Below are 19,032 nucleotides of genomic sequence, written 5' to 3'. Positions count from 1 at the left end.
TCCCTAAAATGTTCCCACTGGCAGTGGGAAGTGAGGTGTAATGTTGTTGCCACATATGGTGTTATCTAGAGTAAACATGAGGTGTAGCATTTTCCTACAATAGCAATCCGATATGACTTTTTGGGGTGTCTTTTAATTGCATTGTGGAAACAGCTTCCATTAAACATAGGCAGTACTAATGTGGCCTTTGATTTGTGTTTACACTCATTGTCCCATAATAAATGTGACTACAGACAAACATAGACAAAAGAGAGCTAGATTGTCTCTGCAGGTTTGGCTACATTGGTCACCACATCCTATGTGAACTTAATATATTCAGGATGAATACTGGAGATGAAAAGCTAGAGTCTTAACACATGTGATATACAGTGCATTTGATACACACTGCAAATAAGCAAATATATCATATGGAGAACTCCAAACATCACAAGGAAGCCTAACTGCTTAAGGTGTGAACTCCTCCACAGAAACCATTATATCTGAGGTGATAAGGAGGGTCTATCTGTAGGATGTGAACTATGAAGACTGTTTCAAACATGCCAATTGTTGCTTGTAGCTGAAGCCACTTTTCAGTGAATATGCACATTTGAATCTGCTCTAATTTGCTTAAAGGTTAGCAATACAGAACCAAAAAGAAAGTATTGGATCAGAAAACTGTGTGTCCATTTTAGAAGGCATTAGTAAAAGTACACACTATATACAAATATTTCTTCACAATTCAAAGTTCAAAATGCGACAGAAAAACTTAATGATTAGAAAATGGACACTGGGTTACTCTTGATATTTTAACCATTTCAATTTTTAAAACATTAAATCCAAGTCTTCTACATGCTCTTTACATCAGGGTATGTCTGTTCCCATGCCTGATGGCTGAACGAAACAATGGGAAATCAAAGTCCTTAAAAGGGAAAGAAAAAATAGCAGAGAAAGCAGAACACAATGAATCCTATAACCCAGTTGATGGAATAAATGTAGATTATCACCATGTCCATGTCAAATCGCAATCCTCTGCTATCATCCTCAAAGTCCATATAGTCCATTCTGTGAGCAGCATGTGGGAAATGCCTTCGGGTAAAGGAATCTGTGTTTTGAAAACCTGCAGGACCAGAAAAAAAGAACAAGTTATAATTCTGTCAAAACTACAGCTAGTATAAATTCCTTTTCTTAGATACACAGAGAAAAGATAGGGGGAAACCACATGCTAATATAATAGTCCAGTTACATTTGATCTCATCTTTCCCTCATATGCCATCTTGTAAAAGAGGGAATGAGATAAATCAGGACACACTCTGTGGGCTCTGAGGACAGATCAGTTCCAGTTTGCCCTTCTTCTCCCTCCAAATGTTTCCATTCAAGCTGCTTAGTATACAAACTTTAAGCACTTGTGCCAGATTTTGCTTGTTTTCCTTTTTCCTCTCTATCTTTCTTTCCTTCTGTGTCATGCCTTCTATTTTATTTTATTTATTTGAAATATTTATATCCCACTCAATAATGTCCTCTGGGGAGTAAAAAACCACAAAACAAACAAGAATCCCTAAAAATTAAATAGAATAAAACAAGATACCCTAGATCTCCCTTGCACACCATTCTCAAGCCTTCTGAGGATCCTATAATGATAGTTTGTATAACTGAGATGCTAACCCTTTACAAACGAGGTTTGGGAGCAAATTCCTTTTCCTTTTTGGACAATGCAGAGCTCATGAAAGATCTAATTTGGGTTATCTGGAACCAACTATGCTTTATGTTACCTAATTTCTCATGCAGCATTGTCTCCAATATGGGATGGTCCCTTTCAGATAGGCTCTTTACATGATACAACCTCTTGCAACTTCCAGCCTTTGTAATGGATGTACTTACCCTTATGCCAAAATTGCTTTAAAAATGTGACCTAAAAAAATGTGACTGCGTGTCAAACTATTGCAGATCTTTATAAAGTTAGAGCATCTGTGCTTATGAGGCTATTGTGCATAGTTTGAAAAGAAAAGCCATGAAATATCAAAAACCACCTCCCAGTGACCAGTCTCTCAAAGGCTCATAATAAATCACTCTCAATTAATTTTGGTTTTAAAAAATCTGACATGGTTTTGCTCTATGATATGTGATAAAAAGAGAATATGGAACAAAACTTTTGTCACTGCAGCCAACTGCCGTTTGAATCCCAAAATAAGACCCTTCCCCATGCAACACAAGTAAAATATTCACCCCAATACAAAACCAACCCATTCTCCCAGCATTTAATTAAATGAAATGGATTGGGAATAATATTTTATCAATTTTTTTAATTGATAGTGCATTCATATTCTCAAATAATGAAATAAAAATGTATAAGGGAAAGATGGCTCAATGCCAAACCTCATGCCAGAATAACATGCACACAATAGCAGAAATTACATTCTTTATTATCAGATCAGCTTCTTCCCCAATAATTTTAATCTAATAAAGTTTAATTTTTTAAGGTTTTTAATACAGTAATAACAGAAGTATCTTAGATTAATCCACATAAAAGCTTTCAGACTATATTTTCAATGGCTCTGGGGTATTAACATATCCTAAACATCACTACAAAATGTGCACCTAGGTTTTATTTCCTCATTTTATGTCACAGCTTGTAAGGAATGAATCTGGAAGTGACAAGTGCTGCCATTGGTGTGAAACTATTTGATTTCCATATATAAATCTTCTATATGTAGTCCACTCTCCAGAGGACTTTAATCAAATTGGCTACGTTTGATTATATTTTATTTATCTCCGTTCATATGGCAAATATAACACAAAATTTGCCAGGCGGCTATTTTTGCCTCAACAACTTTGAATCATCTTGTAATCATGAATCAAAACATAATCATGCAAACGTTTAGTGACATTAGTTGAACTTGTGACGTTAAGTTGCACCAGTTGAGAAGATTCAGATGAATAGATGTAATCCTTGATTTGTATCTCTGTGTGATTTACTTTAAGCAAACCTGCCTTATATTTACCCTGGATTAGACTTTATAATGTAATCATTTTTCATTCAAAAATAGAAATTTTATTACTGTAATTGTTCTTGCCGGTGAACTCCACAGTCATACATCTCATACTGCATTAGCTAAATGTCTGACCCAATTTCCCCCGCCAGAACTGTATGGGAAGCCCCCTTGACTTCGAAGAGTAAATGAAAAGCAATCATAAATCCAAAGCATAAGTTACATGCTAGTGTTAAACACCCTTCCATCTAAGGCTCTTGCAGATTCATGACTGCATGCACCAAAAGCATAAAAACGGTAAGTTTAGGCTCTTGCCTCAACTTTCTGTCACATAAATAGGAAATTCATTCTACTATATCTTAATTAATTCAGTTTTAATAGTCCACACCGAATTAAAAAAGGGGAATCTGGGTCTTCTCAGTACACATGGCTATGGATGAATAGCATGTTCTTTAGTCATTTCCATAAAGTCTTTAAAATATTTTCTTTGTTTTTAAGAATTGTTTTCCATATGCCTTCCTTCCAAAAAGGAAGGATTAAAATCCATGGTTTGGCCATGAGCCAGCCCTGCCCCCAGGGCAAAGTGTTTCCTGGGGCGAGGGGACAATCGGCACCTACCACCCCATCCCCAGCCTGGTCTCTGGCCCAAACTCAAGCAGCACCATAAGCATATGTGTTACTAAGAACTGCAACTCAAGAGGCAGACCATCTTCTTTGCATAGAGGAGGCCCCAGGTCCAGTCCCTGGTGGCATCTCTGGGTAGGGCTGGGAAAAGGCCCTTCCTGAAACACTGGAGAGCTGCTGCTAGCCAGGATAGACAATACTGGGCTAGATGGACCAATGTTCTCATAATTTTGCCTTACCCAATTGGAATGAAGGGTAGTTTACCACATTAGCCTCTGCTAACCCGCAAAACCGAATGTTGTCACCATTACTGAAGGATGTCAACATTTTTTACCCATTTTCAACAAACAGAAAGGCACTAGGTATAAGAAAAGCATAATCTTGGTCTGCCAGACATCTAGTAGAGATTTAGTGGCAAGGGTAAAGGGTAATTTTGGAAGTCTTTTGCCTGTTTTGCAGTGATGTTAGGAAGCTTTAGCTCTTGCATACTGTATTTAGTAACATGATGCAAATGTCTGCTTGATATCCAGCTCCTTAGAACATGTTTCACGCCATTTAATTCTTTTCCTGATAACTTGAGACACACTTAAATAGGAATACTTCTATCTAGAAAAATTCTGTTAACAAACAAAAAAGGGATGTTTTAATCAAATGTCTTCTTTCAAATACCTTCCTTGTAGTTCTCCCTTCAACTAGTTTCTCAGTGTCTTTAAAATTTATTCCATGTAGATTTCAATGATGGGGCCCTGTGATGTTTCAGGGACAATGTGGTCTGTGTTACATTTATGCGGCTAGTAAGGCAAACTGTGGTGATGGATGTTTTTATGAAGTAAGTCTGAAGAGAGGTAGAGGATGCACATCAGGAAACTGTTCTGTATGACAGCCACACAACCAATGAGTATATATATATATGGGACTAATTGTTTAAAAACACTCCCAGAGGTTTTCGCACCAGTTGTTTAAGAAACATAAAATAAATCTATAATGATTTCAGGCTAAAATCTACTTGCTTATACTGCTCTCAGAACAAAGAAGGCAAAAGTGAACTGTGTTAATTGAATAAGAGACAGTCAGTCTTTGCTCCAAGAAGCGAACTGTCTGTGATTCGATTAACAGTATGCTCTCATCTTCCTTCTTTCAGCTGTTTTCTTTACCTTGCATTGATTTTTGTGGCATTTTAGAAAGTAACCACTCTCTCCTACCCTCAAGAAAAACAACAGGCAAAAGTCCATTAGAGACATTATGTGAGATGGTGCAAAAAACAACAACAACCCATCATTTTTGTTTTATTATGAACAGAAGAATGTCAATGAGCAAAGTGATGGAAAACATACAGGTGGTGTTTGTTTGTTTGTTTTAAATCTCAGTAGCTAACCAAAGAGTAGCAGGTAGATCAAACAGAAGCTAACATTTTAGCACATTCTAAGCTGAGAGCAGAACCTGCATTTCTCACAACTCAGGAGATTTTAGCCAAGTGAGATTTATCCTTGTATGATTGTGCAGCACATTTTATATATAGATGTGAGCACTGTGTGATGCTGAAAAAAATCATGTGGAAAACAGTCACTCAAGTTTCCTTTTCGGCCTCACAGCAGGTGGCTAGCAACAGCTGTTAATGAAGATAACAAATATGGGTGAAGGTTTCTGGATTCGGAGGGAAAATGCGTGAAAATTTTCTTCAAGTTAAAACTTGATTGTTAACCCCCAAACAACTGCTTGGAATGCAATTTAATTCAAAAAATAAACCATGCAGGTATGAAACACAATAAAGGCATTAAGGAACATAGGAAGGAGAGAGGTAGTGGGCTAGATGGACAAATAGTTCCCTTACTGACCGACGCCTCCTAGGATGGCTACTTTAAGGTCATTTACAGAACGTCCTGGAACACTGAAATGTTCCCAACTGGCTTTTGAATCTTGCCATTTCTGATTAACATCAGATGATTTTGTTGGATCAGCCCAGCATCCTGCTCTCTCAGTGGCCAACCAGAATACTGTGGGAAGCTTGTAAAAAGGACATGAGCACAACAACACCTGCAATTCCCAACAACCTCCAACCTCTAATGCCTCCATCTGTGGCAGTCAGTACAGTCACCGTGGCTAGTAGTAATAGCCTTGTCTTCTGTGAATTTGTCCAATCCCCTTTTAAAACCATCCAAGTTGGCAGTCATCAATGCTTCTTGTGGAAGTGAGTGCCATAGTTTAACTATGTACTTTTTTCTATCTGTCCTGAATCTTCAACCATTCAGGCACTACAAAAATTATTTTTTTCAAAATCAGTGGCTTCATATGAAGTGAGACTTTGGAACCTTTGTACATAGTTGGATAGAGATGATTAAGTGTCTCTCTGTGTGTGGGGATTACTACTACTATTACTACTAAAATTTCTATACCACCCTTCATCTGAGGATCACAGGGCACTTAACATAAAAATACATAACATAGTAAAAAACAAAATAATACCCCACCACAGTTTAAAAGACCCTAGATTGTTTAATTGCCCAAGGCATTGGAGAAGAGGAATGTTTTTGCCTGTAATGAAGGTGTCAGGCGAGCCTCCCTGGGGGAGAGTATTCCACAAACAGGGAGCTACCACAGAAAAGGCCTGTTCTTGTGTTGCCACCCTTTGGATCTCTCATGGAAGAGGCAAGTGAAGAAGGGCCTCTGATGATGATCGCAGGATCCTGGTCAGTTCATATGAGGAGAGGCAGTCCTTGAGGTATTGTGGCTTAGGAAAAGTTTTTAAATGATGTAAAAGTCTCTGAATTTCCTCCATTGTCTCTGTGCTACTTCCTCACCCAAATTGACAGTTTTATTGTGCACATTAAGTAGAAATAAATTACTAGATACAGATGTCCTACATGCAGGTTTTCAGTAAGAACTGATTAATATAACTCCTTTCTGTGATTTGTGCATGAAGACTTGAAGATGGTTTATATAATACAAGGAAAGTTCCCAAGATTAACCTGGAAATCAGAGGTCAATGAATATTCATCACACCCAGGCATGTTACTGTTACTGAGAGTTTAAGCAACTAACATAAAGATGTTAGGAAATATCACATTGTGGCTTGTCGCTATTTTAAATCTGTTATTTAAGTATCGAGCACATCTTGTGCTGAAATTAAACAAAATAGTTGGCTGTTTCACAGATGCGTTGACACTTTTTATCATATCATTTCAAAATAGTTTAAAGATAATTACAGAAATATTTATAGAGGGATTTGTTCTCCTGGCAATTCAACACCAATCAATTCACTTTTATGTTAAAACTGAGAGCTGAGTCTTGCATGGGCATGCACCCGTGCACAAACACTCGCTATCACTTGGCCAATAACATTAAATACATTTAGGGTTAACAGGTGTTCAGAACCAGCTTCTTCTACATAAATCAGAAAGCCTGTAGAAACTGGTCTCAAAAGATAATTGCGCAATTGATCACACAAACTAACATGAACATCAACCACTGGTGTATGAGCTGCCGGTTTAATATCGTTTACCTTCACCTGAGAATAATTCTGAAACCTGTTCAGAACCCAATTAACATTTCCCAAACCTTTCTGTAAACATAGTTATTGGCATTTTTTGATACCAATACTTAGTGGCAGTTGGTTCACCCCTCCCCTCAAAGGGCAGTCACAAACCATTAGTTTAGTAATACTGTATGTACAACTTAAATCTGAAGCGTATGCTCTCTCGATCTGAATTATTCACATCTGACACTGTGTGAACATTTCTCTCAGTTCATTTTGCTGAATTTAATTTACAGATTCTGGTTCGGCTGGGCTCTTCTGGACTTTAGCCACTGCAAAGCTGATTTGTTGGGTCAAACCAGCTTGTGTAATATTAGTCACTTGAACCATGGAGCTGTGTATCTTTGCAAAAGGAGAAACTGCCCCACTGCCATTATTCTCTGCTGGTGAAGGAGTCATATGAAACCTGACCCAGCTTCCAGTACACTGGATGAGGAGCCTGGACTGTTATGAGACTTAGCATTGATGTTTTCTACTGCTAAGAATTGGGATTCTGACTCTCAAAATGGTACATTCAATTTAAATGGTCTAGAAGGAACCTCAACAGCTGTTCCCAAACAAGATTCAGTTTTCTTTGAAGCATTATTGCTAACATGATCCACCTCTTGCTGGGCTTCTTGAGAATTCATCTCCATTTCCGAAACACTTGTCATCTTAGTTTGAGCGTCCTGCATAAATCTGTGGCAGTAGACATCAATCAGCTTAGTGAACTCTATTACGGCATTGTCTGTGGCAGCAGTTTCCTGGGGTCCTTTGCCTTCCAATTCAGACTTGTTAGTTTGGTCTTCATAGTGTGTCACGTGAATTTCTGAAGGAACAGGAATGCTAACATTGATGTCAGTGCTGCGTATAGACTGGGACCAATTGCCTAGCCGAGGAGCAGAGGCGATGATACCACAACTGGGCAGAACATAATCTATCTGTCCCACGTTCTCCAAGGAGTCCATGAACTGCTGGTCATCATCAGATTTGGAATTTGTAAGGTACTCATCAGAATGAATCAGTATCTGAAGAGATCTCAATTCAGATTCTGCATTGGCTTTAGGATCTGTCATGGGATTTGTGCTGGGCCTGGGGGTAACCCAAGCAACACGGTCCAGATCCAGACCCGAATCCAAGGGTTCCGCGAGGAGTTAGTCCGACAGGGCCAAAGCAGGACATGAGGCAGGAAACCAGGCAAGGTCAGGCACAGGGTCTCAGGCAGGTTCTAGCAAACAGCAACGTTGCTCCCGCAACCTGGGGCAGGGTCCGACAGCCTTTTATCGTTGTTGGGGTAATGGCTGGTCCTGATCCCCCGGTGACTCACCTCCCTGTCTCGCCCAAAGGCAAGCACTCCTCCTGCAAGTACTCAGGTCTCTCCTTCTCTCAGACCTTAGTCTCTGCAGCTCGGGAGATGTCAGTGGGTTACTGGACCCAGAGGCCGCCTCAGCCTCTCCTGACCCAACTGGTAGTGGAGCAGCTGTAAGTGATTGCCCAGCTGAAGGCAACGAGGTACTAGCCGCATCTGGAGCCAGGGCAGGCTCAGGCCCCTGACTTGGCCCAGCTGGTGCTTGTTGCAGGGGAACCTGTGCAGACTGGGGCTCTTCAGACTAGGTTCAGATGCCGCCTGAGGCAAAGGATCCGGTGTGGACTGAGACTCCTCTGGTTCCGAGTCCAAGCCCGCGTCCCAGGCCATCACAGGATTCTCCATGGTTTCAAGACTATTGTCAGATTTCCAAAGATTCACTTTCAAGTTGGGTCTTAAGAAGTTGACTTTCATTTCAGGCTTTGTAAAGTTCCCCAACTATCTAAGGTTGCTGATGTTTACATTGGATTTGGTTTGCTTCACTTTCTGATTAAGAGATGAGAACTTTCTCATTAAGTAGTATTTTCCTTGGGCTAGGGACCCTCTATTTTGGGATCTAATACCAATGATGTCCGCATGGGGTTTACTACTTTTCCTCTCCAGTTTCTTCTCAGTAGTGGCTACAACTAACCCCATGGCTTATTTTGTGATTTGCAGAATCTCTGCAATGCACTGAAGAGTATCTTTTCCATCCTCTTCAGGATTGCGCATCACTGCTCTAAGGGTATGGAAATATCCACTTGTGTCTTTGTATTTATAATGGAGCTTCATGCACATGAACTTGGGCTCTGAAAGAGAGTTGGTTCAGGATCTATTTCTATTCTTTCCAAATCTTCAAGGCTAAGCCTTTGGTATTGATTTACTTTATCTACTTCATCATCATAATAGGCTACATAGTATGCTGAGTTAGAAAGCAAAAGGACATCCACATCTTCATGAGTAGCATCCACCAGGCTTGGGTCACAGCCAATAAGTACCCAATCCATTTAGGGCACAGTACTCAAGATATGCTGGCCTAGGGGCAACAGGATTTGGCAGAAGCCCCTTTACCCCAGAGGAATAGCAGGAACACTGGCAGAGCAAGTCACTGGTGGAACCATTGTGCCAGCTGAAATAGGATGGGGTGGAAGAGATGTGGGAAGCACAGCAGAAAAGCAAATTTATGCTGTATCCTACAGTTCTTCAGTCCACCCCATCGATAGCACTTGTGCCACCATCGTGCCCCATACTTGTGCCTGCCACAAAGAATTTGCATCTCAGTTGCTTCAACTGGTGTAGTGGTTGTGGGGGACTGAAAAATACCTGCCCATGTAAAATTTATGTGAAGTGTTTTCACATGATGAAAACTGCAGGTAATGGACAATTTTACTTAAAATGCTACATATATGAAGTGAGCATGTAATTAATTATTTGAGCAATGCGGGTAGCTATCTTAATTACAGCAGGTCTTAAGGCTAATTGTTGATTGAGTGATTCAGAACAATGTTGTAGAATAGCATGTTTTCACTTGTTACAGAATAAGCACTTATTAAAAATAACAGAATAGCCTTCTTCCCTAAGCTGTGGAACTCCTCACAGTGGTCCATATGGCAATTCACTATACAGCTTGTCCTGAATGCTGAAGATGCAAAGCTTTGATGCCTGAGATATCTATTTTCAGGACTCACCCTATATTTGTGATAATAAATTGTTTTAAATGTTGTATTGTTGTAATCCGGTCTGGGACCTTAGGGCAAAGGGCAGGTAAATAATAATACAGTAATAAGGAAAATAAACGTAAAGCATTGTAAAACTACAAACGGTAAGATAGTAGTTTGTATGTTTTATCTCTAGTTTTAATACTCTTGCTTTTTGGATACAGTGTTTTCACTGATTCCATGGAACTTAAATCTATTATTTTTCTTCAATGAAAAATTGTCTTAACAGGAAGTGTTCACAAGCTCTATGTAGCAACATGTACTCAGGATGTTCTGAAAGTGTGGAAAGGTGAGGAAAGAAACATAATGCATTATGTTTAAAACATGGCTCTCAGAGCCTTTGGGAGGAGTGACCCAAAAGTCATTAGAGATTCTATAAATATTTTAGCAATCCTAAGAGATACAATATAGGGAGAGGAATTAGAAAAAAGAGCCAGCAAGTAGTTTGCCGGCATGAAAGCAGAACCAGGGATGTACTGAGAGTTTTACTCAGTAAAATTGATTGGGCACACTCATTTGGGTGGGTGTGTTTTTTTTGGACTCTCAGTGATTACTCTTTTATGTAACTCATAGCAATTCTCATAACAAAAACAGTCTTAAGCTAGCACAGCTAGTCAATACCAATAATCGGATTTGAAACTGGATGCTAATTACCAACTGATGAGAAGCAGTGATTTTAATTCATGAGTATTTTTGGTTAAACATTAATTGATATTTAATATACTTATTAATGACTGGGTGGGCATTATTATAGAATCATAAGGCGGCAAGGAAACCAGAGGGCTGTTGTTCAGTTCCCTAATCTCTGTCAATATAGCTGTACCTAAAGCATCCCTGTCAGGTGCCTGTTCAACCTTTCTCATAATTCCTACAAGGAAGGAAATGTACAACCTCCTGAAGAAGTTCACTGAAATACTAAAACTGCTCTTAATTTTTGGTATTTTAAAAAACAGAATTACAAAGCTTGAAATGGTTTAATGAACCATCAATTTCAAGCCTGTGACAGAAGTAGAGGTCATGCCCAAACCCGCCTTTGTCATCTTATCTTCACTCTTGAATATACATCTGTAAATAATGTTAGAGGGCATCTAGACATTCCTTCTCTTTATGACTATTCTTTCTAAAATCCCAACAGCATTTCTGCAGATTCCTTCCTTTATCTGACATTTAGCTAGATCAACTCTTTGAAGTTGCTTCCATCAGATCTGTCATTTCATACTGCATGACTACTCTTTTCAAAGTGACATTGGGCAAACAAGGATACCAGCAACAATGTGTGTCCTGTGCTGTGTTTATGGCAGTTATGTAACAACAAAAAATACATGCTCAGCACAAGCCTAGTAGGACGATGGTACTCAATGAAAGAAGAGAAAAGCATAGTCTTTGCTGGTTGTAAATTTTGCCTGGGAGCAGAACCATAAATGCTCCATAGGCCACAGAACATTTTTTGTTGCTTTCAGTGAAAAAGGACTGACCTTGACTGACCCAGTTTTACAGTACTACATTGGAAGATGCTTTTGGGTCAACTGTTTATCAATTCTGGATATAGTACCCTTGGAGTTAACCTTCCAATCTTGTTCAAAGGCTTGCCAGTAAAGAATAATGTTTCAAATAAAACCAAGTCAGTGCAGGGCTCTGCTCCCTAGAATAAGTGATAAAGTCATGTCATGGCAGTGCCTATTCTGAACCATGATAGAGGGTCTCTTATTCCTTTTCTGCCTACTTCTTAGCATTCGTGAAACAGAAAGGACCTCAGCTTAAGCCAACTCCAAGCCCCATGAGGCAACAATGCATATTAGAGGGCAATGGCTGTTGCTGAATCAAAGATCATAGTTATACTATTATAAGATTGTACACATCATTGCATAGGGCAATTGTATTATTTATTTATTTAGAAGCATTTATAATCTGCTTAAGATTTTGAAAACCTGTAAGCGGAAGTTAGTAGGAAGATGAATGAAAAAGAAAGCAAATTTCAGGTGGTTCACACCTGTATTTCCTGGGGAAACTGACAGTAAAGTAAGTTTACAGGAAAATGTCACATACCTAGATTTCAAATGTGAAACACAGCAATAATATTGTACAACATGGTGCATAGACTACCCCAAATACCAGTTAGACCCACTAATCTGAACAGTGGTATTATCCTATACTCTTTCAATACAGGGCCCTAGTAGTGTCCTGTTATGAGCTCTGGCACATGTAATGTAATGAATCTGTAGCCCTTAGGCTGCAAAATTTACAGGTAGCGGCCAAGAAATGGCATCAAATCCATTCACATGAATGCTACAGGCTGCATGTGACACATGAAAAGGCAAAATATTTAGCAATCTTTCTTACCTTCAATAACTCTGAATGCCTTCCTGCAACTAGGGAGGGGCCATTTTGCTAAACCGGATTCTTGAAAGTTTTCCTTTAATTTTGAATATTCAATAGGAAAGTGAGCCTTTGTTGAATTGTTCAGTTCTGCAGTGTTGGGGAAGGAAAAAAAACATGTCACAAATCTAAACCACTTCATAATGTAAATATTGTAATTGCCAAAGATTTTATTTACATTTGTCACATATTACACTTACACACACACACACACACAGTCTCCACGCAGCACGTAAAGGAATTTTAAATCCAAAATTAAACATTCAATACAAAACACATATAAGAAAACCTGGCAAGCATGAGCTCTTGTATATAGATCTGTTACTTTCAGGAAACTTATTCTCAGTAATGTGGAATCAAGACCAATGCCACAATCCAGAAAACCATTTAATTATCCAGCTAGTTACCACCTAACTAGAATTTTGGGTATGTGATTTTTTAACAGTTGCTCTCTGTGCTGCATGTTAAAACAGATCTAAAAATTGGTTGAGTTCCTGCAGCAGTTTTTTTAAAAAAAATATATAGCACTTGTAAACATTGTATACTTTAAAATACAGGCTACAGTTGCATGACCTGGGTTGCAATCCTATCCATTCTTACCAGGGAATAAGCTCCACTGAACAAGGACACTTAGGATCTGGCCACAGCAGATTCTAGATAGGTAGGTTGCATGTAAGCATTTGGGTATGTCTAGCTATATACACTGTGGTTCAAGGCTACATGTCAGTGTACTTGCAGCACTAAAGTGACCTCTCTGGAGCATAAGCCTGGGCAATTTGTATGGAGGTCCTGGGTTGCTCAGACGACAAGACTCACTGGACTCACCGATGGGGTCCAAAGGAAAGCACAGCAATACTTTTAGCTTATTTATTTATGAGGTGATATCTTCTTGAATACTTATATAGCATCCCTAGCTATATAAAGGGCTGCAGTCTAGGAAGTAAACATACAGATATTAAGTATAGATTTTAAAGCAGAAGGGTCTCAATCATAGCTAAGGAAGCTGAGCACATGCAATTAAAGAGCTCTCTGAAACTTTATATAACAGCGCCCTAAAGTAGATTATTAGCTGATGAAGTTTCTAGGTAGTCTATCAGCTTGCAGTACTTAAGTGGCAGGAAACTGGTAGAGATTATCCCTTGCCTTATTTTTTATGATTTTATGATGGTTTAGTGTTTGCATTATTTTTAAATTATTGTTTGTATTTTATAATGTTTTTATATTTTGCTGGATATCATTCTGTGATCACTTGTAGGATGAAGAGTAGTATCAACATTTTCTAAATTAATATGCAGAGAAGATTGGGGGAAAGCATAGTCTAGCCTGGGCTCTAGTGCAGAGGAAAGCTGTCCAAAACCTCAATACATAAACACAGGATCACTAATGATTCTCATCACCTTTGCAATTAATAGCCTTCCTTCCTGACTCAATCAGGCAAGTTGTCTCTGCCACCATTTTGGCAGAAACCTAGCAAAAAAATTAATCTGGAATTTTGTGGGCCATTACTCATCCTCTTTAGAAAAGCGCCCAAGTGATTATCTCTGGATGTGCTATATAATGGACAGTACAATAAATAATGAGCTAGCTCTTCAATTTCCATTGAACCACAAATGCATCTTATCTGGTCCTGTGGGCATACCAAGTGCTCTTCCCCCGTTACTGCAGATTTCAAAGCTGAAAACTTAATAAGGAAAAAGCTCTCTGGGCTGCAGGGTATCTAAGCTCAACCAGATAATGTTTGTACCCACTCTTTAATTTCAAAAGTTGCATAGCTGGAGAAATCTTAGAAGAATGGATTATAGCTATTCTAGTTTCTATTGCTATATTTTTAATGTTGTGAGAGAGGAATGCTTTGAGCTATTCACAGGAACTTGGACTGAGATAGATCATATTGTGGAAAAACTGAAACACCTGCTGTAATAGTTAATTTTTGTATAGCCCATGCTTCTGGGTTTATTGCATCAAACAGGGTTGGACCTAGCAACAGGTAAGACTATTAAGTGAATGCATCCTGGGATTTAGGGTTAATTCTATTTAAAACCATATATTTTTGTTCCTGCAACAAAAATTGTGTTCTGGAGTGCTGTTCTGGGTGCACCTGAAAGAAGAGAGTATGAGAAACTTGTAACCACTAAGGCTCCGACTAGATAATAACGTAACTGACTATGTGTTTCAAGCAGCATCTGACCCCCTTATGTAGGGGCAGGGTGTTTGGCTATGGAGAAGTGAGTGCTACACACACAATCTCCCCACGTGCTTTTCTCTCAATATTGGTGATTCTGAGCCCAGCTGAATGTGTCTTGGAAGAACCTCCTGGCTTGGTGAGGAACAGTTTAACACCCCCTCCTGGCGTTCCACTTTCGCTACTAACATTTGTACCCATCCCTTTCTCTACATAACTGGAATAGATGTGGATTTAGACACATGGATCTGCTACCATCATGCCTAATGTATGAGTAGTTACCATTATACTAGATTTGGAGTACAGTGTCTAATTAGTCCTGAACATTCACTTTGAGGGAAGACAGCTAAATATTTATTGGTCGTTACTAGGAAAGATGAAATATATATTTGAAAGCTTTATACCTGATTGGAAAAAAACTTGGGCAATTGCCGTGCGGCACAGAGGACACAGAGTGCTGGTTGGATTATCTTTGGCGAGTGTGCGTAGGCAAGGTTCACAGAAGATGTGGTGGCAGGGATAGCACATGTAAGGATTAAAATAAACATCCAGGCACACTGCACAGAGGTAGCTTTCCTTATCTTGCCAGTGTTCGTGCTCCTCTTCTGTATTCATAGCCTGGGGTAAGAGGGAGAAACAAAGCAGTGCTTTAAAATCATTTCACTCAGTCAAATAAGAGACACAATAAAGGCATCATGCTCAAAGTACAATGTGTATTCCCCCACCCCCACTAATATTTTCTAACATAACCCCAAAGTAAAACCAATGTACCTGAAGTAATGTGAACGCTTCTAGGTGGAACTAGAACAAAAAGAAACATGCTTTGCTGCAACAGCTGAAAAATAACACAAATCACCTCCCCCTATGTACGGCAAGCTTTCCTATTACTTGTGATGTGCGCATTTTATGAACTGTATTACAACAGTCAGCAAAAGAACGACAACACTGGGGCTAGGGGTAGGTGTATTAAAAAGTAGGTGAGTGCTTAGCATGACTATAACAAATTATCTTCTTCTTTTATGAGAAAGTGAATGCTTACATCATCTTCAGAATTCCATATGCTGTAGTCGAAAATAGTGAGCAATGCAAGCCTGCGCTCATACAAGCTAGCCCACCTAGCACTTAATGGGTTTCAAGGGGAGGCAGTAGAAACTACCTCCACTGCCTGATTACTGCCCCTCCCTCCAGAAGGTGTCCCATTCAGGTGGGCTATGGATCTGGGAGATCTAACACAATCTAGCTGGTCCTACCTCCCAGCTTCAGATCCCCCAGATCACCCCAGCCTTTCCCTTCCCTGAGCCCTAGTCAGGAGGACGGGTTCAGAACCAGCACATGTTGTGAGCCAAGGCCCTGCTCATGATCCAGGAAGGGGTGGGAGAGCAAGGGCAACCCAAAAAATTGGTGCCGAGCCATTGCTGATGCAACCTTGTCTAGCTCAGATACCTGTGATTTATAGTTGGATGGCTCCTGCGCTTTTGTAGAAACCATGCTCCGTGACCAAAGTCTTGCTGGTAAGAGAATCTAAGCAGTAGTGGAAATGGTATAGTCAAGCAATGTGTTGTTCAAGGCTACTTAGGAGTTTTGTAGCTAAGCAATAGCTTTGAACTTGCCCACACCTGGTCCCAACTCTCTAGCACAATGACTAAGAAATCAAGAGCACAGGATGGCAAAATGGAAAGAGCAAACCCAGCTTTCATTTTTAATCAGGGGTTTCTAGATCTCATGGTTGCAGAGACATATTAAATAGGTATCAATCAATCAATCAATCAATCAATCAATGTTAATTAAATAGGACATATTAATTAGGTCTAGACATTAGAGGTCAGAAATGGGTTTCGGCCAAGGTCTGGTTTTTGTGTGTGTGTGCTTGCGTGTGCATCTCACTCCTCTTTCTTTTTGCGATTGCATTCTTTTGCTGATGCCAAATTAAATTAGAATGATAAATCATTTCTGATTAGTTCCTCAGCTCAGATGACCTAAACTTGTCTACTTTATTTTGTCAATTGTGAATTTGGCATTGCAGATGGTAGCATTTTTGTTTTTGGCATGCAGTAAACACGAAGTCCTGAATTATTATTATTAACTTATTTGAACAATGTAAGTGATAATTGCTTCTTACCAAACATGTATATATAGATTCACGTCACTGCAAATATATATTCTCTTTTCAGCACCTTTTTGTTTAGGAAAACCTACCCAGACATGCAAAATTGATATGCATTTTAATCTGTAATTTAGCTTGTAATGTTTATTTTTAACTGGTGACTTACATTTTGAATTTTAAAAGCTTGCTTTTAACGTTAATTTCTTCATAAACTGCTCATAGGTTTTATTTACCATTAACTGGTATATAAATTATGTTAAATGAAATGAATAAAAATATAATCATTGAGCCAAGTTGAGGAAAAATATATAGAATGGGACTGCTGCTCACATTTAATTTTTAAATACTGAAGTGTAATTCTATCAGCTTCTAGTTTGGGATTACTTTGACACCATCCACAATTCCAGGCTGCTCTCAATTCTTATAAACTAGTGAAAAGTTATTTTAATGGTGATTATCATCCCTCACTTGCCGCTGTCACGCAATTCTCCCCGTCTTCTTCACCCAAAGCTTCTACAGTTTTACCTGAGGCACTGATTTAGTGGCAAGAGGCATCCTGTGGTAGAAAAGGTAGTAGGGATTAAGTAGTAAATTTAGAAAATAACAGCAAAAGGAAACAAGTAGTTCTATGTGATTAGTGTGAGATTAAAGCAGACCAGAAAAATAAAGCACTGAAATCATTTACCACCTAAAGATGTGGACCTTCCTCATAATTTGGCCTCTGAGGGTTCTGTGCTCAGACTGATGTCTGATATTTAGCAAAGTTGCTTATGGTTTTACACTTTGGAGAAATTTATGGCTAAACTTCACATATAATGGTTAGCAAAACAAGTCAAAGCATCCATGTTTGTATTTAGTTAATAATTTACTTTCACTTCCTCTCTATTTGGCTTCTCACTAAAATGCAAAATAGAAGTAAAAAACGTCAAGGAGAACAAAGTAGGTTAAGAGGGTCTTTGGAGCTAAGAATTACAAAGAGCCATGGCCTCCTCTCAGGCTTTTCTACTTCACCTTGGGAGAGATAAATTGCTCACAAAGAAAACTATAAAGAAGAGCATATTTTTCAGCACAACATTTACATTTAAAGTGAGTATTGTCTACTTATGGCACCTAGAATAAATGATCCATAGACAATTGGAAGCATAAAAGGGTGGTATACTACGGCAGTATTCATTGCAAATGAGTAGAGTTACTGCAACTAAACCTATTATATACTCTGGCACAAAGTCATTATACTCACTGTCTCCCATTTTGTATAACTAAACAGTTTGATTCATTTACATTGGCACTTATTGGAATTGGCGAATTTTCCTCAAATAAGCAAAGGAATATCGTGTATATATACAGAGTATCTTTGTCATTGCAGTAACATCTATGGCATGCAATTGTCTCCAGTAAAGCACATTTAAAGGAGATGGCTTCTCCCAAAGAATCCTAGGAACTGTAATTTCCTGCACACAGAGCTACAATGCCTGGCATTCTTAACAACCCACAGTTCTCATGATTATTTGGGGAATACCATATGCTTTAATGTGGGAAACACAGGTTCACATATGCATGTGTATAGACACAAAAGCAGTTACACAAGTGTTTATGGAAATCAGCGCCAGTACTGAATACGTGTCCTTGAAAACTACATTACTTGGGACATCTGCATGACTGGATGAAAAGTTCACAGTTTGAGTTGGAAACAAATTCTTGGGGAAATAGCATTTGATTGGTAATACAGTCAAGCACATTCAATTGTCTATGTGTCAGGGGGAAAGCTTTATAATCACTACTGCTAGACAAGTTTTGTGTGAAATGAGAAGGGAAAACTGGGGCAGGAATCAAACTTATGGGTGAGAGATCTGTGCAAGAAGCATCTGGGCCACTTTGAGCTTCCAGTTATAAAACTGGTTAAGTGACACAAGTTTCCAAAGGTGGGAACTGGTCTCAGGAGAAGGAGGGATGCTGGTTTTTGAGGGAATAGTTCATATTAGACAACCTGGTTCTAAATCAAGAAATGGGTCATTACAACAAAGTAGTCCATTAATGTATATACAGATGCTCAGATTTACAGTGTGTGTTCTATACATAGTGAGGAATGTGCTTGGTTGTAAAAGCTACAGGCCAGGGGGCCAGTGTGAATTATGTGTTCATTTGTACTATAAACTTTACTGTGCAAAATCTCTCAAAGTGAAAGCCCGATGTCCTTGAGGAGGCA

At 39.0% G+C, this 19,032-nt stretch overlaps 1 protein-coding gene across 2 annotated transcripts in view; it reads right to left on the bottom strand.

Annotated features, from left to right (window-relative positions):
- Positions 1-777: 777 nt before the first annotated feature.
- The window catches only part of RNF180 (ring finger protein 180), a 51,638-nt gene continuing 33,383 nt past the window's right edge, over positions 778-19,032 (bottom strand). The window contains exons 5-8 of one of the 2 annotated variants that reach the window (XM_053407869.1): positions 16,166-16,243; positions 15,127-15,340; positions 12,505-12,630; positions 778-1,096 (exon numbers count right to left, since the gene is read on the bottom strand). In XM_053407869.1, coding sequence (XP_053263844.1) covers positions 900-1,096; positions 12,505-12,630; positions 15,127-15,340; positions 16,166-16,243 — 615 coding nt within the window. In that variant the 3' untranslated portion in view covers positions 778-899. The remainder of the gene's footprint in view (positions 1,097-12,504; positions 12,631-15,126; positions 15,341-16,165; positions 16,244-19,032) is intronic. The other variant, XM_053407870.1, reaches the window with a different exon arrangement.

This window comes from Podarcis raffonei, chromosome 11 (genome assembly GCF_027172205.1).
Source record: "Podarcis raffonei isolate rPodRaf1 chromosome 11, rPodRaf1.pri, whole genome shotgun sequence".
Taxonomy (NCBI): domain Eukaryota; kingdom Metazoa; phylum Chordata; class Lepidosauria; order Squamata; family Lacertidae; genus Podarcis; species Podarcis raffonei.
Note: the sequence above shows the minus strand (reverse complement) of the source record. Positions and strands in the feature narration are given on the sequence as shown.